The sequence below is a fragment of the Crassostrea angulata genome, chromosome 5 (genome assembly GCF_025612915.1).
Source record: "Crassostrea angulata isolate pt1a10 chromosome 5, ASM2561291v2, whole genome shotgun sequence".
Taxonomy (NCBI): domain Eukaryota; kingdom Metazoa; phylum Mollusca; class Bivalvia; order Ostreida; family Ostreidae; genus Magallana; species Magallana angulata.
The window spans coordinates 57,677,061-57,704,570 of NC_069115.1; the positions used below are offsets into that span (position 1 = coordinate 57,677,061).

Genomic DNA, 27,510 nt, shown 5'->3' on the forward strand with positions numbered 1-27,510 from the left:
AAATTTCTGCACACAAAGCGTAACTTATGCTGAATGCGTTTCTATCAGGTATGAAAAAATAGGTCATCGTACAGAACTGTGTATTAATATTAGGAGGCAGAAAATACAAGTGTCTTAGGTAAACTTTTATATATTTTGTCTAACTTTCCTTCGATGAATGATCAATGACTAGGTGCAGGCGTTCAGTTTGAAAATTCTGAATAATGTTTGCACGGTACATTTTTTGAACTTTGTCAGTGAGAGAAAAATAAAGTCCAGCGTTTTTAAACGAGTAGTCATGTGCGTTTGCACGATCAACACTTTTTGCAACGTTTCTAAAATTAACAGCAGTTCTCAACCAGTAGGCCATCGTACAGGGTTTACGAGGTAGGTTATGCACATGTCACAAGTATGTTAACTATCTTTTTTTCTCAATTATTAACGATTTTTTGGATATCAATTACTTCGAAACTATATGCAAATTAAATGTGATGAATGCAACCGATCTTGATGTAAAAAAAACAAATAAATAGATAATCAATAATTTTTTGCCGGTGTAAAGTTCCAAAAAAGGTATCATCCGTATTTCTTGCACGAATGCAATGTTCGAACAAGGTTGGGCAGCCGCTAGGATCATTCTGAACCATTTGTCATGTAATGATTAAAGGGTCTTAAGATTGCATATGATATTGTGCCCTCGTGTAAATAGCAAATAAAACAAATGTTTACACTATGTTTTGTTATCCAAATAAAGTACATCTGAATACGTGCGTGCGTGTGCTGATCATGTTTAGATTAGCATAGTAACGAAGTAAATGGTGTGTCCTTCAGAGAACTGAATGTTTTAGACCACGGTAATTGTGGCCCCTCTCTTTCGCAGGGCAACTTGACAAGATTGGATGAGCTATGACTGAACGATATATTTGTTTATTAGAAAGATATACTGATTTAAACTGGGAATACTTTACAATAGGGACCGCAAGATTTCGCGAGATTTCGTTCAGTTGCCAATCTCTGATGTATTGTCAGATCTCCATTTACATGTATTTATAATATGTTACATTATAAAGTGTGATTATAAGAGTTAGTTTTATGAGAACTGGATATTTTTAACATATTTTCTTTTTAGGTCCTCTTGTGAAGTTTCAGACTCATCAAAAGACAGACTCTTACTTCATGTGTATTCTTTGACCTGCGGTGTAAACAATTTACTGAACAGACCCGAGTTCAAAACCTGATAAACATTTTAGAAATAATGTATTCAAAATCACCCATTGTACATGTAATCATTAATCTATGTTTTTCTTAATTACATGTATTGACTTTATTAGAAAAAAAAGTACTATTGTGAATTTTGAAACTCTTCTGATGTATGGTACAAGTGTTAACAGATTTAAAATGTCGTGTAAATATAATTTTATGTATTAATTATCAAGGTCAAATATATTTTTTTTCTTATTTATTAAAATAATTCTACGTGTAAGTCAGTAAAAAGGAAGGTTTGTATTCTTTATTTACATGCATATTGTTCATTGGTGTTATGAGCTATATTTTTAACAACATCTATCTATTTATGAAATACGGTTTTAAAATTTCTTTATTGTAGTCAGATTAAATACTATTTTGAATTTCCCGCTTCATGTAAACTTTCTTTCAAAGTGAAAATAGAGTTACTCCCCTTTGAATATACCATGTTTCACTTTAGCCGGTTTAGGAACACTTCTGCATTGCTGTATTTACATATAACTACAACTGTCTTCAGGTGTGTCTCAACGGTATGTAAACATTTAGGCTATGCTAGGGCAAATATTGTTTTTTTTCATTACTTTTTTGTCTTTAAAAACAAATTGAATAATAAAGAAAAGTCAGGATCGATTTATCAATATTTTAATTGAACAAGATGTCCATAATTTTTCCAGCAAGTTTGCTGACTTTTATTTATGACAATAAGTCTCTTACTTCTGTTTATATGAATTCAAATGATGGAGTTCATAAATTAGTACAGCTACAGGTCTACTGCATTCATGCTTGCAGGAAACGGGGAACAAATATGGCATATTGACAATGTGTTTATTTGTTTTTTAGGTAAGACTGGTGAGATGTGAACATGGTCTAAATTGTTCTGTTGCTACATTACATGTATTTACATTGTATAAGCCTATACATGTACACTTTAAACTCTAAAATTGATAGGTTATCTTATGATGCTATCTCAGTATATAAAATACGTTATATATAAAGAATTTATTTCAGTAAAAATTGATCTTAAATTACCTGTCACTCATGGAATAAAACCTTTTTATATATATAAATTTTTAAAAATATATTTATCTCTGAATGTTATAATTGTTCCATAGCTAGCATAGAGTGTAAATACCGGTAGATGAAATACGTTACATAAATTATGCATGTGCATTTTTTTTCTTAATGATATTCTCTTGTACAATAGGTCTTTAATTTGAAATGAGCTTCTATTAAAGTGTGTAAACTATTTATAGATGTCTGGAACAATGAGAGCTGTAAACTTTGAACCCGGTGGTCCAGAGAATCTACGGATAGGATCAGTGCCCGTTCCAAAACTCCGAGAGAAAGAAGTACTCCTGAAAGTGTATGCCACAGCAATCAACAGGGCTGATACTCTGCAGGTACAGAACAATTAATTTAGCAGATCTTAAAATTGGTGATGTTGTGTTAATTTAATTCCTGTTAATGTTTCTTAACAGATTCTCATGCTATATTGATTGGATAAAATTTTATGGATAAACTTTAATTTTTTCAAGAAGGAAAATAAAATCATAGACCTTAAATTTTATCATACAGGCCAAATTTTATCAAGACCTTGGACTTTATGATGTAACTATATTTACCCCTTGCATCAAAAAAGTTGAATATGACACTGTTCTATAATCTGCACCAAGACTCTCTTATCAGAGGCAAGTAAGAATGACAATGTTTGTGTGTCAGATGACTCATGATACACTGAAAGAAAAATGAACTTTAGCTGAATAAAAAAAAGGTCAAGTTTTTATTTTCCATCTTAAATGTCTATAACGGTAGACTATGGCATTTCTAATGTTTCATCATTTGAATGTCAATAGTCTTGTTACAAGATAGATACAGAGCTCAAAATTCTTTGTGATGAATCTTGAGCTTTGTCTTTGTTTACATGGGTTATAGTTGGTAAGATGTTCATTCAGTTCTTTTTTCCTGTCTAAAAAACTGGTGGCATGTGAACACCTTGATCAGTGTACCATATCTTGATACTTAATCATTTTGTTTTATCAGATACTAGACTTTGACCTGTGCGTGCACGGGTTGACATTGCATATTATGTCGGGCATTCACGAAATAGATATATCAAATTTGTACACCATGTTGACATTCAGAACTCTCAGAATTTTTCATATTAAATGCAAAAGTTAGGGTTATCTCCCATATTTTCTTTCATGAACAGAATATATTGCAAATTTTTAATGAAAATTTACACGTATTTGTATCATTATTTTTGAGTTTATCCATGCAAATGTGATATAGTGGAAACATAAACTAAAGAGCATCCCGTGATTTAGCGTGAATGTAATGTGCATGCGCAAGATTGTAAAATCTGAATAATTCAGACGATTTCCGGATTTTTTAAATGAATTTTTGTTGATTATTAATTAGCGAAGCCTGATTGAGAAAAAACAAATTGATAATCTCCAAGTACCAATGATGTTAAGTACTCTTCCGATTTTTTGGTATTAAAGCCCAAAAATTCGAGTCTATTATTTTAATATAGTAGACTAAGTATAGATATGATATAATTTCTTCACAGTACAGGAATATCATTTGTTAAAAAAAGTTAGCACAAGCTTTGATAACATAACACAGACTGAACTCTATATCTAATATCTAACATTCAAATTTCTGTCAGGCTATAATTTATAAATGGTTCAAAACCATCCTAGAAAACAAAAACGATAAAGAAATAAATTTTTAAAATTTTGAACTCAAATTGTTTCTCATTGCTTTGTTTTTAGAGGAAAGGTCTTTACCCCCCACCCCCTGGGGAGTCGGACATCCTCGGACTGGAGGCCGTGGGAATAGTAGAGAAGTTAGGATCGGGATGTGTCAAGACATGGAAGATCGGGGACCGAGTTATGGTGCTGCTCCCAGGTCACTACTTTCAAGTACTGTGTTATAAATGTTTGTTTTTCTAATTACATTTCAGAACTTATTATCATGCCCTTACTGAAGATGGAAGATCACAGGCAGAATTGTCTGTCTGTCTTTTTGTGTGTGAAAAAGATTTGAACTATAGTAATTAAATAATCTCTTCAAATTTGCTTTGCATCTTCCACAAATGCTTTGTAAATATACTCTGATAAAATACCTATATATGTCTGTCTGCTACCATATGAAATAAAATAATTTTTTTGTTATATTCACTAATTCAGGACCTCACAAAATCAATGTTTTCCTGAACCCCAGTCAACATTTGTTTATTCAAAACTACCTGAATAGTATAATGTGCTATTTTTTTTTTTGAGCCGTTATGATGATTCTGAAACCTTAACCAAGCTTTTTACGAGTTTAACCCTAAATGTATTGCCTAACAGCAATGTCAGCCAATATTTCAGTATATGATAAACCAGTACCTGTATGGTTAATTGTAACCACATATTCAGACAGACCCTCCCCATTTTCAGATGTTTGTAATGTAGAGTTTGTAAATTACACGTCCTTGTTGGTTAAACATTACCCTACATTAAGATTGACTCTCTCTCTTTTCTGCAGGTGGGGGTACAGCTTAGTTTTGGAGTTACATGTTTTGATACAGTAATTATAACCACACAAATTTATAAAGCTCTGCCTATTTCCTGTAGGTGGGGGTAATGCTGAGTTTGTGGCAAGCAGAGAGGAGCTGTTGATGCCTGTCCCAGACAACATGGAGTTCAACCAGGCAGCAGCCATACCTGAGGTCTGGCTCACAGCATTCCAGCTTTTATTTCTTGTTGGTTAGTCAATTTATTACACCATTCAGGAACCATCTTCGCTAGCCAAGGGTTTGCTCCCCATAAAACGAAAACCCTTGGCTAGCGAATATGTTCAGGAACAGAATATTCATAAACTGTGCAAATATGTGCACCTTATGCTAGAATTAACTTGGTCATTTAAATACTAGTAGTCGCAAATTTGGCCTGAATAAAATATAGCTTTATTTATATATTTTTTTGCTGCATTTTTTGTGATTTTAAAAGTTCTTATATAGCACGCAATAACCAACATATTTTTTTGTGTTAGTGTTCTGGGGTTTTTTATGTTCAATGAAAATGGTTGCAAAAATTGCAAAATATACAAAATAAATGAGTTGAACTATTTTGGCCAAAATATGCAACCACTGATGCAGTTAAACAGTACAAAATAAAGTTTATGCTACATATTGGTAGTATTTTTAATATTTTTTGATTGGAGGGAAAAAGAAGTTGGCTATTGCCAACAGAAATTCTATTGAATAGAAACAGTAAGTTTATTTTGGACTGTCAACAGGCAAAGTGAAGAAGAATGACACGGTGCTGATACACGCCGGTGGTAGCGGGGTGGGAACCGCCGCGGTGCAGCTCTGTCGACAGTTCGGAGCCCGCGCCATTGTGGTGGCCGGATCTCAAGAGAAGATCGACTTTGCAAAATCTTTGGGGGCAGAAGAAGGCTTTAATTACAAGGAGTCAATGTTTGAGCCAAAAGTTCTGAAACACACTGATGGTATTTATATCAATTATTTAATTGATTGTTCTTGTTAAAAAAATTACAATGTATCCTTATTACTGTATACATTATTAGTAACTACTCCTACTGCTTACTCAATATCTTTATGACATTGTTTAATAGCTTTCCCTGTAACAGATTGCACATCTGTATCCTTCTGAGTAAATACTGATTTCAGAATATAACATGTTACATTAGATGACAAAAGTTGTGATCCTCCGTTCTAGGGAAGGGAGTAGACCTGATATTGGACTGTGTGGGAGGATCTTTCTTCAGCCAGAACATCAACTCCATAGCTACAGAGGGTACATGGGTCGTGTATGGCCTCATGGGTAGGTACCACATACGGTAAATAGGTGTGTGGAAAAGAATTTTGGCCGATCCAGGCTTTAGTATTAGGGATGCTACTGCAACTCTTTTCATTCTAACATGCATTATGTTGGTACTGATAATGGTTAGCTCTTTATTTGAATATGGATGTAGTTCATCAAGAGTTTTTAGGTTGTAGAATTACACTACAGTATTGTTTGATAAAGTATTTGCCAAATGTGATTATGGATTTCTGGTCATTTGAATATTTTTCTTTCAGCATTTTCAAATTTTTGAAAACAAGTACAGTTATTACAGTGTACAGTGTACGTTTAATGATTGCTGACTTAATCCCCCAAATCAGGGATTTTTCCTAACATACATAGGTGGGAGGACAATAGATACAGGAGATCATTTAGGCAAAATCCTACAGAAGAGGATCACCATAGTGGGGTCCACACTGAGGGCCAGGTCAATACAGGTGAGTGGACCGATATCTTATAGTGTTTACAGTCATATAGTGTTTACCTTTACTACAGGTAAAACCACCGATCAGTAAAGGTGAGGGGACCGATATCTTATAGTGTTTACAGTCATATAGTGTTTACCTTTACTACAGGTAAAACCACCGATCAGTAAAGGTGAGGGGACCGATATCTTATAGTGTTTACAGTCATATAGTGTTTACCTTTAATACAGGTAAAACTACCGTTCAATACAGGTGAGTGGACCGTTATCTTATAGTGTTTACAGTCATATAGTGTTTACCTTTTATACAGGTAAAACTACCGATCAATACAGGTGAGTGGACCGATATCTTATAGTGTTTACAGTCATATAGTGTTTACCTTTAATACAGGTAAAACTACCGATCAATACAGGTGAGGGGACCGATATCTTATAGTGTTTACAGTCATATAGTGTTTACCTTTAATACAGGTAAAACTACCGGTCAATTCAGGTGAGTGGTGTTAGTCATATATATTGTGTATCTTAATGGCTCTGTCTTACAGGTAAAACTTGTGATCATTATAGAATATGAATAATAAAGCTCAAAATATGCGTGAAAAACATAAAATTAATTCCTCTAGAAGGTACATACTAGTACATTGTAATATGTAATGTGAACATTTTCCTGATAAATAATCATGGGGAATCAATAATGTCCAAAAGACCATAAAACTTTTCTTAGCTGAAACTTTTTGTTCAAATAAACAAGTAACGCGTGTCTTTCTCAAATAAAGGAGTAAATTTTCCGATACAGCCCTGAACCTGTGCGAACGCATAACTCTCGCTTAAAACACTTAACTTTTGCGATTTAGAGCGTAAAGTTCTCAAATAAACGCATTATCATTACTTTGCGAATAAACTTTCAACTTTTGCCAAAAAAGCATTCATTTCGCCAATAAATGCATAGTTTCTGCTGTTAACGTTTACTTTCGTGACTAAACTCACATCTTTTTTTAATAAACGCAAAACTTCATATGTTTAACACTCAGTCTTTATTATACCGACATGATAAGAAAAATGTTACGTGAATCGAACAAGCGGCCGTGTAATTTAAGATTAAATAGCCAATTTAGGTTAATACTTTAGGTTATTGAAAATCATTCATTTTTGTTACCCATATCTTTCCAAAAAGCAAAACTATGCGTAGGTTTCTCATTTATTCGTAAAAGTAATGGGTATTTTCTTGAAAGCTTTACGTTTATTTGCTTTTATTAGCTACGCATTTATTCGCAAAAATAATGCGTAATATCACGAAAGTAGCGTTTTATTGCGATTATTTCATCTACGAAAATGAGCTCAATGGGATTTCCCATATACGTAACTTTCTAGTGCTTTATCTTTATACAATACTTTTAACAAGCAGAGAAAAAAACTATCTTGATTTTTTAAAATAACCCAGTAAAATATGTTTAACTTTTCAGTATAAGGAATCTCTGATAGCTGATTTTACACAGCGGGCCCTGCCCCACTTCAGCAGTGGCGAGTTCCGGCCCATCATTGACACCACCCTCCCTCTGGACAGTATCCAGGAGGCCCACACCCTGATGGAGTCCAACAAGACCACTGGCAAAATCGTCCTCCAGGTCAGGGACCAGGTCAAGGACGAACTCTAGTGAACTCAGTAATCATAGACTGATCTCAAGTAGAGGAGAACTCTTGGTCACTCATTAATCTGTGAATCGTGAATTAAGTGATCGCAGAATTAAGAATGGGATCAGGGACTGGGCAGCGCCACACAGACTACAGTTTATAGACAATGTATTAAGATAAGGTGCACTTGTTTGTTGATTTCTTACATTAATAAAGTTAACCTATTTTTTTTTATTGCTCTTTGATTTACATACGACACTTGGGTAGAACTTTCCATTGACAGTGAATATTAACGTCACACGTAACTCGGTGCGATCCATCAGCATCACTGAATATGTGTCTTTTGTGGTTAAAATATATATGCATGCACATTGTTTGTTTGACTAGAGAGCGCTGGAACTGCGTAACATTGTAGACAAAGTGCAGACCCGGGCCCGTCAATCTCCATTACTAACCGTCTGTACTCGCAGTATCTACATCCGCTGCACTCCACATCACCGACAACAAACCACTGCAGTTTATTCGAAAATAATTGTGGTTAAGTGCCCCTTAAAAGCATCGAACTGTCAACATGCCTCACTTTCACATATTTAATTTTTTTTAAAATAATAGAGAGGTTGGAAATATGCCTTGAAATTAATTATCTTAAAATACCTATTGTGAGTCCAGTTCCTTGGGTGAAGGTGTGATCCATCTTTAATGACCTTGGAAACTTAAAAACAGAATCGTGGGATCCCCTTACTTCCCGCCGTTTGTTTGTTATTTTTCACGCAAAATTACCCTCCACCACCAATACAATTACCCACATCAAATACAGACTCGGCACCTTACTTCAGAACTCATCAATGATGACTTCTGCAGTGTATCTACTTCGGAAAAAATATATTTAATATTCTATGCCTCAAATCTCTCTCTCTCTCTCTCTCTCTCTCTCTCTCTCTCTCTCTCTCTCTCTCTCTCATTACATGGAAATGGTGAACTATCCTTTTATTACTAAAAACTTTTTAAACTTTAAATTTTAATATATTTTCATCCACTCTAAAATGGGGTTCAACTTCGTATACCAAAAAACTATATGATTATAACGGGAGTATTCGATCGATTTCCCTCCACCGTTACTGTTATCAAGTTCTAGTTGTACTGTTTACATGTTGGGGGCTGAATCACCACTGAGGACGTTAGGGCGCGGGAACTCGCTGTAAGTCTTCTGCTGTCGCGTTGTCTGTATCTTCTGATTGTATGTGACGGCCGACGTTACAAACACGTGTTAACGGACGGAGTGCAAACACCGTGCGGGGCGCACCGTGAATAACGGACAATAGGGCGGGTTGGAAATCATATAATATGCTTGGTCTATAGTTTATGGTCGTATAATTTACATTAAAATGGAATACTAGTGTAGGAATTGAATTCAATTTTTTTTCCATCTGTAATACTTGGTAATTTGGATTAAAATGCACTCCTCTTTATATTCAGTAATTTGACGTGTAGTTATGGATGGACAATCAAAGTACTGAAGAACTGACGGGAGTTGATTTTGTCGATGTTTGTTGATTTTAAAATCAATGATATTTTATTTTGCGTGACAAGTACATGTAGTTTCTAATTTGAATTACGCACATTTTTATAATATGGATTTTTGGACTTTTTCGACAAGAAATTCGAGAAACCCCCATATCATGTTAAATAATATTTAAAGATAAAATTAATTCAATCAAACTATGTATCAGTAATAGAAATATTTCTCGAAAATTGTATGGATCCAAGCAATATTGAACTCTAGTCTCGTTCAACCAAACGCTCGGCTGACACCGTAAATCTCCGACAAGGATTTACGGAGACAGCCGAGCGTCGAGTTGAACGAGACTACATGTATATTGAACTCTGGCGTAGGAATACATACGACTACAAAAAATATTTAAATTGTTCGTACCATTTAAAATCTGACTATTTTCAAGGTATTTATAAATAAGTTTCCTTGAAAAACAATTAATGCTTTAGCATACATTACATCGAATTTATCAATTATTTTCAAGAACTAAGTCTTGTCAGCAGCAATGATTTGTGCTGAGGTCCAAACACTGTTTAACTTTCGGTTTGTCTGAGTAACTGCATAGGAGAGTTGATTAAAACCGACTCCCAAAAAACGACCAGCCGCACTGATTAATGCTAAATGAAAAAGAATCTGCAATAAAAATAATTCTAATGAAATGCGAGGTAAAATTCATTAATAACGCCTAATAATTGACGTAATCTATTTTCTTTTTAAATTTGCCATTTGGTGATTTTTTGTTTAGGATTTACTCCAATTTAGGAACAATGAGTAAAAATTGACAATAAAGCAGCGATGATAGAACATAGACTAAAATATTGACCCGCGGAATGAATCAAATTTCTCCTGATGCATCTGATTTAAAAATCTGTTTGAAAAAAGGGAAGAGGCAGTAATCATAGATTGTCCGTATAACCAGGTACAACTCTTAACAACTCTGAATAGTAACATGATTCATTTTATACGGGTTGTAAATTTTGCATTTGTTAATCAATTGTCATAGATATGACTTTATGTGTTAGTCTTATATTTTAAGCACTACTACATGTATATATTTTCATCTTTCTATACATTGTTGTTTTGCCTTTTCTGTTCTATTTTCTTGCCATTTATATATATTGGCCAACGTTTTAATCATCGTAAAGGTATTGTGAAAAAGTAAACAACAAGAATTTGTCCATAAACACCAACAAACCAGATTTTCTCCAAATGCTGGAAATATTTTATTGACGTCGGAATGCTGTACTGTATAATTTTAAGGGAGATTTCTCGTTTTAATTTGCAAGTAAATACAAAAATATGTAACACTTTGTGTAAACAAAACCATTCCGTTCAGTAAACCACAGGCCTCCGTCAGACTGTAGCGTTGTACTCGGTGAGAGAATGTGAGCGTTGTTGGTTACACTTGGTCGTTTGACTCACTCGATGTGACCCTCATCCTCAGCAGTGATACCTGAGGAATGCATGAGTCTTACACAGAGTAATTGTAAAGAAATAACGAATAAAGAGAAAGGGCGACAGCAGAGAAGAAGAAATCGGGGAGGACATAACGGTACGTACAATGCTCTTTATCTCAATGAGTTCAGCAGAAATAATTGATAAAATTTTATAATGAGCAGGTCGCTGAAAAAAATGATAAAATGTAATGATATCAAGAAAATGTGAAACGAGCCACGTCTTACTGCAGAATCCATACTAGTTTTGGGACATTTTTTGTTCGGATATATTCTCCAAGACGTTGGAGAGAGCGCTCTGTGATATTTGCTCTAAGTATTGTCTGATTGCTTATCCCATCGACAAACAACAATGATGTAATTACAAGCAACCCCGCTCATGGAGAGTTTTTATACGACAGACATTAAAACCGTTGCTTGGTATCATACTTATCAAGTACTTCTCAAATAATGCTACTCGGTATATTGTCCGCAGATGTTGGAATACTCTATACTGAAGAAAGAGGAAAATCGTGGAAATTATTTTGCAGCTAGATAATCGTTGTATTCCATAAAGAAGATGCGCTTCCTTTAGATCAGATAGTGACTGGACATTTTCATATTGGATATATTTCTTTATTCTAGGTCCTAAAATTTTAAGCAAAAAATGTCTCGCACGTGCATTCCTGTGGAATGGGTGTGCGCGTTGGTCTCCATTTGTTGTGTCTTGAATTCTGTCACAGCAGGTAAGATTAAATTAAGTAACCGATGTCTGTCTATATATATATATATATATATATATATATATATATATATATATATCTGTGTGTGTATGGGGGGGGGGGGGGGTCAGGGCGGTGGTCCGAGGTATAATTTTGTTTGCCATGGGGTGGGGTCCAATGCCTATTTTTTATTATTTATAAAGTGAATTTTAAAAGTTTAAGATAAAGGTAAGCAAAGTGATCCCGAAGAAGGGATCTGGACCGCCATTACCTCCACCGCACTCTCCTTGAGAACTGCGCATGTATGGAATAATATTAAATGATATTTAGGTATAATTAGGAATTGTGTGATTAATACTTTTATAGAAAGACAATTCTTCAAGTAAATGATCAGCAGTTCTGAACCCAAAAAAATGAATTTGAAAAAAAAGACAAGTGAAAAAAAAAAATTAATTAGATTTTCAGTTGCGTACGACATTCTCTTTCACACAGTAGACTCTCTGAGCAAGTGTCATCCCAGCTATACAATCATACGGGGTTTTTTTATAAGTTACTTTGTACACAAAGAATGTACATGTACTAGTTTTGTATGTTGGTTCCAATTGCAGCTGACAGGGGATACGGCGCACAGTTTGGTGGCCAGGATAACGCACGAGGTGGGTTCATTAGATATCGACTTTTTTAAACCTGAAAAAATTAACGCTTAAATGTTATACTAGATTTTTTTTCATTGATATACTATTTAAAATATAACTTATAAAAGTTTTTTGGATTACTCGACTATTTTCAAAATTAATTGGTGACTGGCATTAATATATCAAGGAAATATTAAGCGAGTCGATAAAGTATTGTCACCCTAATTCTTTGTACTCGCTTTTTGTTGTTCTAGGCTGCACTGGACAGTGTACATACGAGGGTACAACCTACAGAGGCGGGGAGAAGTTCTCCTATACCAAGGGCTGTATCAAATACAACTGTGAGTGTCAGTGCAATGGCTGGTATGACTGTCCTCGGGAAAATAACGAGGACATCTGCCGGAACCGGAACACGGACCGGACCGGCCTGTCCTCCAGCCGGGGGTGTAGGGAGTGTAACGTCCACGGCGTCCTGTTCCCTAGTAACGCTCCCTTTAACTATAACCGTGGGTGTACAGAACTGAGCCAGTGCCACTGTCACTGTGACGGGTCGTGGAATTGTACCCAGGGCCGCGACATCTGCCGTAACACTCGGATCACCCAGCTCTCTAGCAGGGGCAGTAGCTCGTCGTACACCGGGGGCGGATCTGCCTCTGGTAGTAGTGGCGGATCTAGTTATTCCAGTGGATCATCCGGAACCTCTCGCAGTGGCGCGTCTGGCTATTCCAGCGGATCATCCGGTTCCGCTTCATCCTCTTCCGTTTCCGGAGGTTCTTCTTCCAGCAGCAGTTCGGGGAGAAGAGGCGGCGGGGCAGGCAGTAGTTTTGGAAGCTCTGATTCTAGGTGCAAACAGTGCTATGTCACTGATAGCAGAGTGGAAAACCCAAACACGTATTTCAAATATCGAAATGGGTGTGCTGAATGGGACAGTTGTTTCTGTAATTGCGAGGGTTACTGGAACTGTGACGCCAGCACGTACAAGAAAGTGTGTGAACAAGGCGGGGGCGGAGGTATTGATCTGAACGGGGGGTCGTGCACGCCTTGTGATGTTTTTGGAAAGATCCAGTTAGGAAACACAGACTTTGTGCATAGAAACGGTTGCCACGAGTGGACAAACTGTCACTGCTCGTGTGGAGGTGCCTTCTCCTGTTCCGACAGCAGCTACAGATGGGCATGTGACAATATATGTCGCGAGTGTAATGTCGATGGAAGGAAATACCCGGGCAACACTGAGTTTACCCACACCAAAGACTGCATAACATACGATCCCTGCCAGTGTCTCTGCAATGGCTCTTGGTCGTGTCCTCCAGAGGCGGGAAAGTGGACATGTACGGACCGATGCCGTGAGTGCGAAGTGGACGGGAATCGATACCGGGGCAACACGGAGTTCCGGCACAGTGAAGGATGCTGGGAGTGGGACAAGTGCCAATGCCGCTGTAATGGTTCCTGGATGTGTCCCAAAGAGCATGCAAGATGGACCTGTTCCCAGCAGTGTCGAGACTGCGTGCTGAACGATCAAACATATCCTGCAAATTCACCTTTCACGTTCGAACGCGGGGATTGCTACAGATTTCACTGCCAGTGTAGCTGTAATGGTTCCTATGACTGTCCTGCGGAGAAAACAGAGAATACCTGCTTGATTGATTCTAACACCGGCTGCTACCCCTGTGACGTTCACGGCAAGTCTTACAGCGGCCAGTCTGTCTTCAACCACACGGACGGCTGCATGCAGTACCAAGACTGTGTCTGTAACTGTAACGGGTTCTGGGAATGCCCCGGATCTAAGGCCGTGGACACGTGTCACCCGATCACTCCCGGAAGCTGCTACCAGTGTGACGTCAACGGGAACAAGGTGGCGGGCGGGACACACTTCAGTATAGAGGACGGGGAATGGCGGTTTGACTGTGAGTGTTACTGTAGCGGGAACTGGCACTGTGCGGCGGAGGCCACCTACACCGGAGGGTCCTCCCATCAGCTGACCGGCCAATGTAGAGACTGTTACTTCCTGGGACGGCGCCACACCAGTAGAACCACCTTCGACAGCCAGTGGGGCTGTATCAAGTATAATTGTCAGTGCAATTGCGACGGACAGGTGGAATGTCCCGTGGAGCAGGCACAGAGCGTGTGTTCTCTAAACAAGCATTACTTCCAGGAGTTTCAGTTGAAGTCTTTGAGTAGTGTACCATCGAGTTACTGCTCGTCCTGTAAAATAAACGATCACTTCTTTCCTGGCAACTCTCAGTTTGAATACATTGACGGCTGCCATCGACACATGTTGAGGTGCTACTGTAACTCCGGATATAGAGTCGCCAAAAAGATTATTGACTCGTGCGTGGATGGAATTCTATCGGGTACCATAAAGTACTCTAAAACGTCGGCTGTGTTCCTCTCTGTATCGCGACAATGTGATCGCAGATGTATCGTCAATGGCGTCGAACACGCGCCAAGATCCTCGTTTGAAATAACGCTGGGGTGTTCGACATATCGCTGCCGGTGTGCGTGCACCGGACTTCCCGAGTGTCAAGCTCCCGTGGATACGTCGTGCAATCTACAGATCCATGTCATCAGCAGCTCACGGATAAGTGGCGGATCTAGCAGTTCATCTCTTGTCAGTGGAGGAAACGCCCACACCGTTGTTGGTGGCGGAAGCCATTCGAGTGGAAGAGTAATATCCGGCGGAAGTCAGTCAGGTGGCAGCATCGTGACAGGTGGAAGCAGGAGAGTCATCACTGAGCGTACTCACTCTTCAGGTGGAGGTGTTGTTGGTGGGGGAACTCATTCCTCGTCAACGAGAGTGATCACTGGCGGATCAAGAGTTGTCAATGGCGGATCAAGAGTTGTCACTGGCGGATCTCGCGTCGTCAGTGGTGGATCAAGAGTAGTCACAAGTGGATCTCGAGTTGTCAATGGCGGTTCAACGGTAGTTTCTGGAGGCGGGGGCAGTTCGAGAGTCATTGAGAGAAGAATTGTGTCCACGGGAGGCGGGGGCGGACACTCAGTGGTCGGGGGAGGATCAACGTCCGTCGTCGTCAGTAAGCTTTTACTCAAACTCTCTCATCTAAGATTATGTGTCCCAAATAAAGATGTACATGTACATAATACACGTGTCTTATAAAACAAACGCTGCAGAATAATTGGGTTGAATGTGCTCGAGTATACTTGATATTCACTAGATCTATGCATATACATGTACATGTATGTTGAATGATTAATAGCAAACATTTTTTTCAGGTGCAGGAGGGTCTTCAAACAACTGTCATTACTGTGTTGTCGAAGGCAAACGGTACCACGGCATGGCTGTATTTGACTACAAGCGTGGGTGCGTTCGATACCGCTGTCAGTGCGACTGTAGGGGCTACGCTATATGTAGGGCAGTCAGCATCAACGAATGTTTGGCTTCAGCACAGCAGTGTAAACCGTGCTATGTAGAGAACAAACGACATGAACCAAACTCTCGATTTACTTATGATAAGGATTGTCTAAGAACTTCGTGTAGGTGTGAATGTGACGGCATGGCGACCTGCGTCCGGACAGAAATACCCGGATGTACACACCACGATGGCTGCAAGCAGTGCGTTTATAACGGTGTGACTAGGGATCCAAACACACAGTTTCACATTGACAGGACTTGTGAGAGAACCGTTTGTCAGTGTGATTGTACTGGGCACGTGACATGTTCCTCCCCCGTCCGCACATGCGCAGCACCAGAAACATGTGGTGGCTGCACTGTCCAGGGTCACTATAGGCCCGCGAAGTCAGAATTTACTCTGACCCAGGGAGATTGGAGAATGCCATGCACCTGCCAGTGTGACAATCACTACACGTGTGATCGTGCCAAAGCGGAGTACATTGGTGATGAGCCAGACGACTCTCATTCTCACCAGACGTGCAGATCGTGCAGTGTAGATGGCAAAGTTCATCCGACCAAGTCAAAATTCTTCCGAGAGCAAGGGTGTATTAGATACAGGTGCCAGTGTTTCTGTGACGGTAACCATGAATGTGTGAGTACCGGGACCAATATCTGCTCCAGACCGACCACCCCAGCCCCGGTGGTTAATCCTCACCGTCACTGTAAACCGTGCAGGGTAGGCAGCAAGGAGTACCCGTCCGAGCAGACGTTCAACATAGACCGCAGCTGTAAGCGCTACAACTGTGAATGCTACTGTAGCGGCAGATACGGGTGTCGAGATTCAGGGGAGAATATCTGTCACAATCACCCTAACCCCACCACACCCGCTCCAAGGCCACAACCCACGTGCACTAAATGTCACGTGCAAGGAAAGGACTATTCCCCAAACACAAAGTAGGGATTTTTTTTCTTCTGAAAGATGAGTAAAGAAATATTGTACGCATACATGTATGTAGATTAAACAGATAATTAACCAGAGGATAGACACTGAAGAACGTCTTAAGTGTCCAGTTAAATCTGTTAGATATTGGTGCCTTACTTTATCATTTTCAGATTTACTATCGTTAACGATGAGTGTCACGTGCTTCACTGTAAGTGTTCCTGTGATGGGAGTCACAACTGTGACCAAGAGGTGACCAATGTCTGCCGTGACCGGCCAAACCAATGCTCTACCTGTACCCACGACGGCACCACACACAGGTAAGTGGGGCGTCATCAGTCGATGCCATTTTTTTTAGATGTGACCAAGCCATAAAAAATATCACAATATGTGACAAGATCACGCAGCTTTATTGATGCATGCATTCAAAAACTAGACTGGAACACAACCACTATTGAGATGAATTATTTCAATTTGTTTGGGAGTGTATTTCATTATAGGAATCCCTTAAATACCACTGTTGAAATACACTTGTAAAATAAAATAGTAGTTGGGAATAAATCTCACTTTGTAACCACTATTGAAGCACCACCACTATTGAAATAAATATGAATAAGCATGGTGAGCGCCATAAGTGATTAGCTCTTTTGTGGACATAATGAGTGCTATAAGTCGGGTGGTTGTTTTGTAGACATGATGAGTGCTATAAGCCGGTGGTTGTTTTGTAGGCATGGTGGTCGCTACAAGCGGGTGGTTGTTTTGTAGGCATGATGAGTGCTATATGCCGGTGGTTGTTTTGTAGGCATGATGAGTGTTATAAGCCGGTGGTTGTTTTGTAGGCATGGTGAGCGCTATATGTCGGGTGGTTGTTTTGTAGGCATGGTGAGCGCTATAAGTCGGGTAGTTGTTTTGTAGCCATGGTGGGCGCTATAAGTCGGGTAGTTGTTTTGTAGGCATGGTGAGCGCTTTTAGTTGTTTTGTAGGTATGGTGGTCGCTATAAGTCGGGAGGTTGTTTTGTAGGCATGGTGAGTTTTATAAGCCGAGTGGTTGTTTTGTAGGCATGGTGGGCGCTATAAGTCGGGTAGTTGTTTTGTAGGCATGGTGAGCGCCATAAGTCGGGTAGTTGTTTTGTACGCATGGTGGGCCCTATAAGCCGGGTAGTTGTTTTGTAGGCATGATGAGCGCCATAAGTCGGGTAGTTGTTTTGTAGGAATGGTGGGCGCTATAAGTCGGGTAGTTGTTTTGTGGGCATGGTGAGCGCTTTTAGTCGGGTAGTTGTTTTGTAGGCATGGTGGTCGCTATAAGTCGGGTGGTTGTTATGTAGGCATGGTGAGTTCTATAAGCCGGGTGGTTGTTTTGTAGGCATGGTGGGCGCTTTAAGTCGGGTGGTTGTTTTGAAGGCATGATGAGTGCTATAAGCCGGTGGTTGTTTTGTAGGCATGATGAGTGCCATAAGTCGGTGGTTGTTTTGTAGGCATGGTGAGCGCTACATTGTATAAGTCGGGTGGTTGTTTTGTAGGCACGATGAGTGCCATAAGTCGGTTGCTGTTTTGTAGGCATGGTGAGCGCTACATTGTATAAGTCGATGGTTGTTTTGTAGGCATGATGAGCGCTTTATCACCCCTGCAAATGTTATTGTCATTTACATTTTAGACCACCTGATTTTATTTGACCCTTTCAGTTTCGCAGTAAAAATCATGCCTCGTGTTTATAATCTATTTCATAGATCTAGGTACTTGTAGTCAAATATAAAATCTAGAACATGCTTGTAGATATTCCCCCTGAGGATTAATTTTTGATCCGCGCCTGACCTAGTAATAGCATCAATAATGAAACAGACTATACTATTTTATGCATAATGTTTCTTGAAAATGGCTCGATATACTAAGTTTTTATGCAAAACAGACACCCATTATTTTTCTAAAAACATGGTATTGCACACCACAAGCATCAAACATTGCTATGATTTTATAAAGCAACCCAATGTTTATATTTTCAACCACTCTACACGTGGTTGAACAATAACTCTGTTCTGAATATTATCGTTTAATGTAAACAACCGCTAGATGGTGAAATAAGACATACATCTGAAAAGGTTTTCATGTTTTAACATAAATCCAAGTAGGATATGATATAAAAACGACCAGTACTTACGTATTTTAAGAATATTATCCGAACATTTATACTTCCGCTCGAAATTTCACCGGAACTGAACAAATCTCGGTGAAGTCTTGTGAACTTTCATTCGAGCACCTCTGGATTTATAACATATCTGGCAACGATAAAGAAAACATTCCGAACAAATTCGCAGGGGTGTATAAGTCGGGTAGTTGTTTTGTATGCATGGTGAGCGCTATAAGTCGGGTAGTTGTTTTGTAGGCATGGTGAACGCTATAAGCGGGTGGAGAACTGTGTTGAGTACGACTGTGAATGTCAGTGCAACGGAAGTCCTCGGTGCAGCGCCACCCGGCGAGTGTGTGAAGTCACGCCTCAGTGTAGACCGTGCACGGCGCCTAATGGACAACAATATCAGTGAGTTACTGTATCCTACACTAGTTTCCGGTTAACGAACTAAATTTTAGTTTTAATATGAATCGGCTGCATGTAAGACAGCCGGCTTAAATAAAACATTTTGAATTTTGAATTCAGTATACTTTTTAAACGTATGTTTGTCATTAAAACGTTCCAGACATTTGTTTCATTTGCTTTTCGTTTCTTCAGACCCAACACCCAGTTTGTATATGACAAAGACTGTCATAGGTACACCTGCGAGTGCGCATGTAACGGAAACTACACATGTCCCCCAGAGAACACAGGACGAATCTGCCCGGAACCGACGACAGCGCCACCTGTGTGCAGACAATGCACGGACCCCAACGGACGTCGTCATCGGTACGTCATTACTCGGTTTGCAATCGGGCAAACGTTTACTGCGTTTTCAGTCATCAGTAACACTCCATGGGCTTTCCATTTCATCTGTTTAATTAAACTGCAATTCAAAGAACTTGCATGTTTACTAGTTTTTTTTAACTGACCAAATGAATGAACACTCTCTTTCAAAGGGCGAACAGGCGTTTTACGTATGACAAAGATTGCCACCGGTTCACGTGTCACTGCGCGTGTGATGGAAAGTACAACTGTCCCTCGGAACACACGCGTAAGATCTGTACTGAGGATGGGGGCCATGGGCAGTGTACGCCATGCACGGACCCGACAGGGAGGCAGCATCGGTAAAGTCACAACTAATGATCAATGATTCGTTTGGCAGTCTAATTGCTTCTTAGTGTTTTGCTGTGTTAAGCACTTGATTTAACTCGATTAATCCTTTATTTTCAGGGCTGGTCCATTCTTATATGACAAGGACTGTCACCGGTACACTTGCACCTGTAATTGCAACGGCCATTACGACTGCCCGCCTGATCAGGCTGTTAACTTTTGCAATAGAGGTCAAGGTGGTTCCTCGCATCATAGTTCATCAAGTGGTGGAAGTACAACCCATGTAAGTGGGTCACACGGCAGTGGCTCCTCTGTCACCACTGGTCACACGCACATTGGCGGTTCCACCACCAGCTACTTATACAGGTACGGCTACTCGACCTCCCACCGCTATGGCGACACTGGCTGTTTCTACTGTGTCGCTGGAGGAGCTAATAGGACGCCAAACGCAGCATTTCTGTTTGACGACGATTGTTACAGATTCTCTTGTATGTGCGCTTGCAATGGAAGTTGGGAATGCCCCGCCTCACAAACACAAGAAATATGTAAAACACATACAAACAGTCAAGGTTCCTCTGGATCCAGCAGTAGTCACGGAGGTTCAGGTAGCAGCGGTAGTCATACACACACTAGTGGGTCCTCAACTAGCTACCGATACGGCTACTCGACCTCCCATCGCTATGGTGACACTGGCTGTTTCTACTGTGTCGCTGGAGGAGCTAACAGAAACCCGAACGAAAGATTTCAGTTTGATGATGATTGTTACCGGTTCTCTTGTGTCTGTTCTTGTAATGGAAGTTGGGAATGTCCCGCTTCGCAAACACAGGAAATATGCAAAACACATACCAACAGTCAAGGTTCCTCTGGATCAAGTATAACCCACGTACATAGTGGCGGTTCATCTAGCAGCAGTGGTAGTGTACACAGCAGTAGCTCCGCTGGTAGCAGCGGTCTCACCCAAAGTGGTGGTTCATCCAGCAGCTACCGTTATGGTTACTCAACCTCCCATCGCTATGGCAATACTGGCTGCTTCTATTGTGTTGCAGGAGGAGCGAACAGGGCGCCAAATGAACGGTTCCAGTTCGATGATGATTGCTACCGGTTCTCTTGTGTCTGCGCTTGCAACGGAAGTTGGGAATGCCCCGCTTCGCAAACACAAGAAATATGCAAAACGCATACCAACAGTCAAGGTTCCTCTGGATCAAGCATAACACAAGTACATAGTGGCGGTTCGTCTAGCAGCAGTGGTAGTGTCCACAGCAGTAGCTCCGCTGGTAGCAGCGGTCTCACCCAAAGTGGTGGTTCATCCAGCAGCTACCGTTATGGTTACTCAACCTCCCATCGCTATGGCAATACTGGCTGCTTCTATTGTGTTGCAGGAGGAGCGAACAGGGCGCCAAATGAGCGGTTCCAGTTCGATGATGATTGCTACCGGTTCTCTTGTGTCTGCGCTTGCAACGGAAGTTGGGAGTGTCCTGCCTCACAAACACAGGAAATATGCCAAACACATGGAAACAGCCACGGTTCCTCTGGATCTTCTGGACAAGGAGGCACGTGCAGGCAGTGCACGGCTTACGGCAACAATTACGCAGGAAACTCGCATTTCCAATACGACAGAGACTGTTTTAGGTTTAATTGCGATTGCTACTGTAACGGATCGTGGAACTGCCCAGCCGAGCGAACCGAGAACCTGTGTACACCAGAGAGGGGCCATTGTAGGAAGTGCAACGTCCAGGGATACGACAGGGAACCAAACTCACGATTCCAGTTCGACAAGAACTGTTTCCGGTACGACTGCGACTGCTACTGTAATGGGTCGTATAACTGCCCTGCAGAGAGAACGAGAGAAATACCCGGATGTGGAAGCCATCGTTCTCGCCAAGGCACCGAGCCCTGCAAGAACTGTATGGTGAATGAAGAGAGCCATGAACCTTACTCCGATTTTAGCTACACTGAGGGATGCCTGAAACACAAGTGTCATTGTCATTGCAACGGAACCTATAGCTGTCCAGCAGAGAACGCCGAGAATATTTGTCCCGAGGGTAAGAACTGCACCGACTGTGTTCTCAAGGGCAATTCTTACCGAGCTGGCGCGAAGTTCCAGTACATCGAGGGGTGCGCCCAGTATGATTGCGACTGCTTCTGTGACGGAAGTTTCCACTGCCCGCCGAGTCGTACAGTCGACGTCTGCAGGGACAAACCAAACCCCTGCACCCAGTGCGAGTACGGTGGAATGAAATATCCTGGAAACGCCAAATTTGTGGTCAAAGAAAAATGTTCCCAGGTGGAGTGCTTCTGTGACTGCCAGGGAAAGATTACCTGTAAAGGTGCAATTAACACCTGTGCAGACCGCGGGGATCTGGGTTAGAAAACAAAATGATGCCCAGGGTAGACGGAAAATAAACAATACTCAATAAGATATATCTATTTTTAATGTAATATATTTTATAAATTTAGTGAAGAAATGCCAAACAATAACATTTATTTTTGTACTGGAATTGGTGTGAAAATTTGATTGTATATTGGACCGATATACATGTTATATTAAAATTCATCGTGTTCTTGAGAAACTTTTCAAAAGCTTATTTCTTACGCTCTTGATTAATCATGTTTGCGGTGTGTAAAAGAATTATATTTCTGTGCATTAGATTTTGTTCATAGCTCATAAAATCCTCTATCGTATTAAAATGTTGCATACAAATCAGGTTAACGAATTTATTTACAGCCAATAAATGTTCGTTTTAACACTTTTAATATTTTTAAAAATTTATTTTCAATAAAAATATGGTAATTTTGGATAAAGGCGTTCGTTAATATATAAATATAAAAGGTCCATATATTAATTAAAGTGCACATCTGACCACGTGACCTTGTTCCTTACACAGGATATTTACGGATGAGTAGAAAGGGGTTTGGTTATTTCATGTGTCTGGCATATCTCAGTTTCCTGATAACTTGTACGGGAGTGGGCAAGATCTTTTTATTACAAGAATTTCACTCGATCAAAAACCAACGTTCTAGTTTTCTATTGGCGAATTTTTTCAACTGTCACCCCTTTCCCATGGAAAGTAAATATAAACACGCTGATTCGCCTATGTTTGTAAACAAGTCTATGTCAGGCACTAGGCATGCTCACTCTCCGGTCACTGCTAAGCAGACGTTCCATCACGTGACACACTGACACGTGACAATTCTGGGGTCTCAGTTCTTTGCATCCAATAAAATTATCCTTTCGTTCTTCCATCAGCGCGTTCCCCTGCTTAATTAACCGGGTATACATTGATACCACAGGCATCGACTGATCTGACGTTATATATTAATTTTTCTTATAACAAAAATATACTAGTATACGCTATATCTAACAATTCACACTGTGTACTTAGTGTATTATTAGATACATATAGGATATGTACATTTTTATTATGAGTAAAATATAATTATAACGTCAGGTACCTGTGATTGTTACCATTTACTCATCGACTGGTTGTTCAATATCAATCTACATATGATTGGTTTGCATATCAAACTTACAATAGCGCTGACATTACGGATCAACCGCAATGTTTGCTGCGTGTTCGACCGAATACGTATTATTATTTTCTAATAGGCCTATACATTGTATATATTTTTCAGTGCCTTTGTCAGTGATAACACTACGAATCGATTTTGTAATATACAGCCCAATAAATTCAAATCATGCATGTCCAATACATATTTCTTTTTCGATATCGTCAACATCGCGATGCATACAATATTGATACGATATCGATTTTACATTGTCATCATTGCCGATATTTCTTTGCCGTTAACATCGGTGTAATCAAACAAGAAAGAAGGCACACGATGTAGATAGACACAATGTTGACTCGATGTTGGTCAACATTGCTATATCGAAAATGTACACAAGATATATATGGTACGCTGCAAATGCAAATTTAATAATTACGCTAATATGATATTAACACAATGTCGACTCGATGTTGGCCAACATTGCAATGTCGACAATATCGATGAAACATCGTGCATTGGATAAACCTCATTCAAATGACGTATTGTTGGAGCGCAAGCGGGGTTTGCATAATTGAAAGATATGAAAATCACATCAATATGTCAGTTATCTAATATTTAATTGCTGAAAATTATTGAAATATAACTAATATGGAATCATTCTTTGTATGTCATGAGGTATCAATTTCGGTCGGGTGTGATCAAATCTATCATAAAGCCCTTCGAGCTTTATTGGATTTGACCACTCCCCAACCAAAACTATCGCCTTATAATACTCAAAAAATGATTCCTTAATCCTAATATTAGCCATTTTATTGTATTTGGTCAGCACTACCAGTGCCCAATACCACCTTAATTCACTAATCACGCAAATTGACACCCTAGCTGTTAGTGCGATGATAATTTGAATATTGGTTTTTGCAAAGTTTATTTAAACAATATTTACAAAACTGTGGAAAAAGGAAAATGGTGTACGTGAAGTACGCGATGTCTTTGAGTCGGTGGTACACTGTACACATCCCGAAAGTGTATCAATTGTCGAGTTGTTTCGAAAAACTGTAACTGTACACGTAGAAGTTCAAATACGTCATGTCATATAATAATCTATAGTGATCGGCACGGACGAATTCGTGAAGTCGCTTGAAATGGACCACTGGAGTTCCAAAAGAGAACGCAAAGCGAAATTCGGACCAATCGTGTATTTTGTTTCATCCAGTCGTTGCCGCGTTTGTGACTACCGGGCTACCGTATAAACCGCGAAGGAGATTGGACCGGAAATAGGTAGCCTGTTTAAGTTCTGGCGTGACCCTCTGTTCGTATCCTTCGTAACCCAATCCCTTCATCCTGAGCCCGATCTCCTCCAGGGGAACGCTCTGTTTCGTCTGCTGGATGTACACAATGTCCGGCTTCAGGCTGGACACATCGTTCTGTAGAGTGGTTGTAAAGCTAGTGACGTCATGCTCCTCTAGGTCCGAAACGTCGAACTGCATACAGTACACTGGGGTTTTAGAGTCCGGAACTTGGCCTGTTATTAAAAAAAAAGAACATGTATCTTTATCAGACGCAGTATACGTATTCGGGTTCGGCAGATTCTTTTTCCAATTTGTTATAACATATAATTCATTTCCCGTTAAAACAAATAACGATTCCATTATATCATATTATTAAGTTGTTAAATGAAATATCTTATTCGTTAAAATGGATTGTCAAATTTGCAGTGAAAAAAAAATAATAAAATCTCCTTTATAACACAAACTCAACACGTCAAATGATAGAAAGCATGATGGATAAGAAGTATATATGTCAAATAGGCGAAAAGATGTGCAATTTTGGATAAAAAATGATATTTTCAAAAATTTCATTCAGTAAACATAAACAAAAGCCCAGGCGTTTTCGAACTCATGATCTGCGGTTCACAGGCCTGATACTTTAACCACTGAGCTACGACGATATACATCTGAATCGATTGATAGAAACAGTTTAACAAAACATTTAAATCGCTATCTTGTGACGTAGTGTCTTAAAAAGTATAAGTCTAGGTGTAGTGAAGTACCTTAAAGTGCTACGTCACAAGCGAAAATCAAAGTTGACGTTTGTGGCTGTTACAGTGGCTATTTCACTAATCTGAACTTATCAGATCATATGATAACACAGAATTCACATTTGCAGGCAAGGCAAGAACTTTAAAAAATATAAATACATGTATAAGCATTAAATCCTAATTTTTTTTTCAACGATATAGTCTGATAACTGCAACAGTTTGTGCAAACAAATTTTTCATAAGGCGCTAACGCGCTTTGCTCAATTTGTATGCATACATCGTAATTACAGTTATGAGACTTTTTCTTTAAAATTTACATTTTCTATCCATTGCCTTAATCTGTGATAACACTGCGAATCATATCTTTTACGTATATTCAATTGGATTATGACATCGATGACGCAAACGACGCACTGTTGGTGTGCAAGCTGGGTTTTCATAATTTACGAAGAAAATAACGTTAAGTAATCAATGCTGAAAAATAATAAGAAATCTTTCTTGTTATCAAATATTATCAGGTGATTATTACGGTTAGGGGCGTGGTCAAATCTATCACAAAGCCATTCGGGCTTTGTTGTATTGGATCACTCCTCGGCCATCATGATCACCGCATAATTTTCAAAAACAAATTTATTAAAATATCTGTAACGTCAAAGAATCTCTTTAATTAATGAGATATTTTAAACATCATTTGTGTGTCTATTAATGGCAATAATTATAAGGTTACCGTAAGACTTTTTAAGGATTCCGATTTCATCGTCGGAATATTTTTTCGCGTTGTATGAAAAGAAAGGAGCAAAAGTTCAATAACTCACCCACTGCATTCCAGTAGAAGGATTTTTTGCCGGTATATATAGAACATCCCAGGATGTCCCGTGTCACCGGGAGGGGAGAGAGGGCGAATCTGCTGGCTATTACCTGTTTATATTGTAGATACAATAAGTATATCCATGTATTTTATTACACAAACACATCTGCTGATCGTTTACTTTACATGTAACATGCTGCTATAAATAGCGCACGCAATATCAATAACATGCCCTTGTCCTTCTTTCTGACTGATGCATACGTTTTGTTTGTAAACAATACACATGTAAAATAAAATGACGTACATCCTAATGATGAAATATACATGTACTATACATTTACATACTCAATAATATTCACAAATCAATCACGGTAGCATAGTATTATAAACGTCCCTCAATGTACATTATCTAACAATTATAATATTACACATGCACACGCGACAGGTAAAAATATCATTAATGTACATTATATAACAAATACCAATACATAGATAGTATTCACGGCTTTGAAAAAAAAAAATAAGAACTGTACCTTGAGAGTTGATCGCATCATCTTGTTGGCGTTCTGTTACACAGACAGACCTGTAGCCGTGCCGTTTGATCTGCAGTGATCAGAGAGTGAGCATGCTTAGCCCTTGCATTACGTATATAGTAGAGTTGTTTACAAACACACATGAATCAGCAGTGTTTATATTCACCTTACTACAGGCAGGATGTGACAGGATCTCACCACTTACAATCGTGACGAAAAACCCACAGGCTTGATTAAAATAAAATAAGTTAAAATTAGTAGTTACAATTTTGGCAGTTGTCCAAACGCTGTGTAAACACATAATCGGTTTGTTCCCGTTTTGCACACATTTGAAAATTAGGTATCGAAAAAATGTGTGCGAAACGGGAATTTGACCAGGTGAGATAATTGCTTAATTGCTATAGTCTATATCACAGTTCCTGTGAGGGCAATCGACAATAAAATAAATATAAAACATCTACTCTAATTGATATTTACATTTACTTTATGTTACAATATAAATTGCGTAAAAGCACATTTACATAAAAATTGACATTCATGTTCTTGAATCTAATTTCAAATATCAATTTGGTCATGAATAATTTCATTAAACAAAAAAGATTATTGCAAAAATGTTGGATATGTAATGCATTAACTTGCT

General features: G+C 39.2%; 3 protein-coding genes across 6 annotated transcripts; 2 read left to right on the forward strand and 1 right to left on the reverse strand.

Moving 5' to 3' along the window:
- The first annotated feature begins 278 nt into the window (after positions 1-278).
- LOC128183491 (quinone oxidoreductase PIG3-like) lies at positions 279-8,367 on the forward strand. 4 transcript variants are annotated; one of them, XM_052852511.1, is made up of 9 exons: positions 279-366; positions 1,109-1,261; positions 2,478-2,624; positions 3,999-4,134; positions 4,845-4,976; positions 5,509-5,721; positions 5,952-6,056; positions 6,420-6,514; positions 7,965-8,367. In XM_052852511.1, the coding sequence occupies exons 2-9, from the start codon at positions 1,235-1,237 to the stop codon at positions 8,154-8,156; spliced, it is 1,047 nt and encodes a 348-aa protein (XP_052708471.1). In that variant the 5' UTR covers positions 279-366; positions 1,109-1,234; the 3' UTR covers positions 8,157-8,367. The 4 variants fall into 4 exon arrangements, with proteins under 4 accessions (XP_052708471.1, XP_052708470.1, XP_052708472.1 ...); XM_052852510.1 differs by lacking the exons at positions 279-366; positions 1,109-1,261 and adding an exon at positions 1,457-1,754; XM_052852512.1 differs by lacking the exons at positions 279-366; positions 1,109-1,261 and adding an exon at positions 1,678-1,741.
- A 2,706-nt stretch (positions 8,368-11,073) lies between these two features.
- On the forward strand, positions 11,074-22,730 carry LOC128184014 (uncharacterized). Its single transcript, XM_052853285.1, has 10 exons — positions 11,074-11,237; positions 11,764-11,864; positions 12,449-12,496; positions 12,730-15,507; positions 15,707-16,778; positions 16,938-17,084; positions 19,145-19,297; positions 19,487-19,657; positions 19,828-19,995; positions 20,102-22,730. The coding sequence occupies exons 2-10, from the start codon at positions 11,786-11,788 to the stop codon at positions 22,347-22,349; spliced, it is 6,864 nt and encodes a 2,287-aa protein (XP_052709245.1). The 5' UTR covers positions 11,074-11,237; positions 11,764-11,785; the 3' UTR covers positions 22,350-22,730.
- A 1,669-nt stretch (positions 22,731-24,399) lies between these two features.
- Positions 24,400-27,080, reverse strand: LOC128185881 (uncharacterized). The gene is made up of 4 exons (XM_052855566.1): positions 27,037-27,080; positions 26,871-26,940; positions 26,345-26,447; positions 24,400-25,013 (listed from the first exon to the last, which is right to left on the reverse strand). The coding sequence occupies exons 2-4, from the start codon at positions 26,889-26,891 to the stop codon at positions 24,697-24,699; spliced, it is 441 nt and encodes a 146-aa protein (XP_052711526.1). The 5' UTR covers positions 26,892-26,940; positions 27,037-27,080; the 3' UTR covers positions 24,400-24,696.
- Between the last annotated feature and the right edge of the window lie 430 nt (positions 27,081-27,510).

Bases quoted from the DNA above. Each gene is read 5' to 3' on its own strand.
- LOC128185881 (XM_052855566.1), bottom strand. From the start codon at position 26,891: ATGATGCGATCAACTCTCAAG. The intron at 26,448-26,870 runs GTACAGTTCTTA...CAATATAAACAG, and splicing joins TGATGCGATCAACTCTCAAG to GTAATAGCCAGCAGATTCGC. The intron at 25,014-26,344 runs GTGAGTTATTGA...TTTTAATAACAG, and splicing joins CTTCTACTGGAATGCAGTGG to GCCAAGTTCCGGACTCTAAA.
- LOC128183491 (XM_052852510.1), top strand. From the start codon at position 1,671: ATGTTTCACTTTAGCCGGTTTAGGAACACTTCTGCATTGCTGTATTTA. The intron at 2,625-3,998 runs GTACAGAACAAT...CTTTGTTTTTAG, and splicing joins ACAGGGCTGATACTCTGCAG to AGGAAAGGTCTTTACCCCCC. The intron at 5,722-5,951 runs GTATTTATATCA...CCTCCGTTCTAG, and splicing joins AGTTCTGAAACACACTGATG to GGAAGGGAGTAGACCTGATA.
- LOC128184014 (XM_052853285.1), top strand. From the start codon at position 11,786: ATGTCTCGCACGTGCATTCCTGTGGAATGGGTGTGCGCGTTGGTCTCC. The intron at 19,658-19,827 runs GTACGTCATTAC...TCTCTTTCAAAG, and splicing joins CCCAACGGACGTCGTCATCG to GGCGAACAGGCGTTTTACGT. The intron at 19,996-20,101 runs GTAAAGTCACAA...CTTTATTTTCAG, and splicing joins CCGACAGGGAGGCAGCATCG to GGCTGGTCCATTCTTATATG.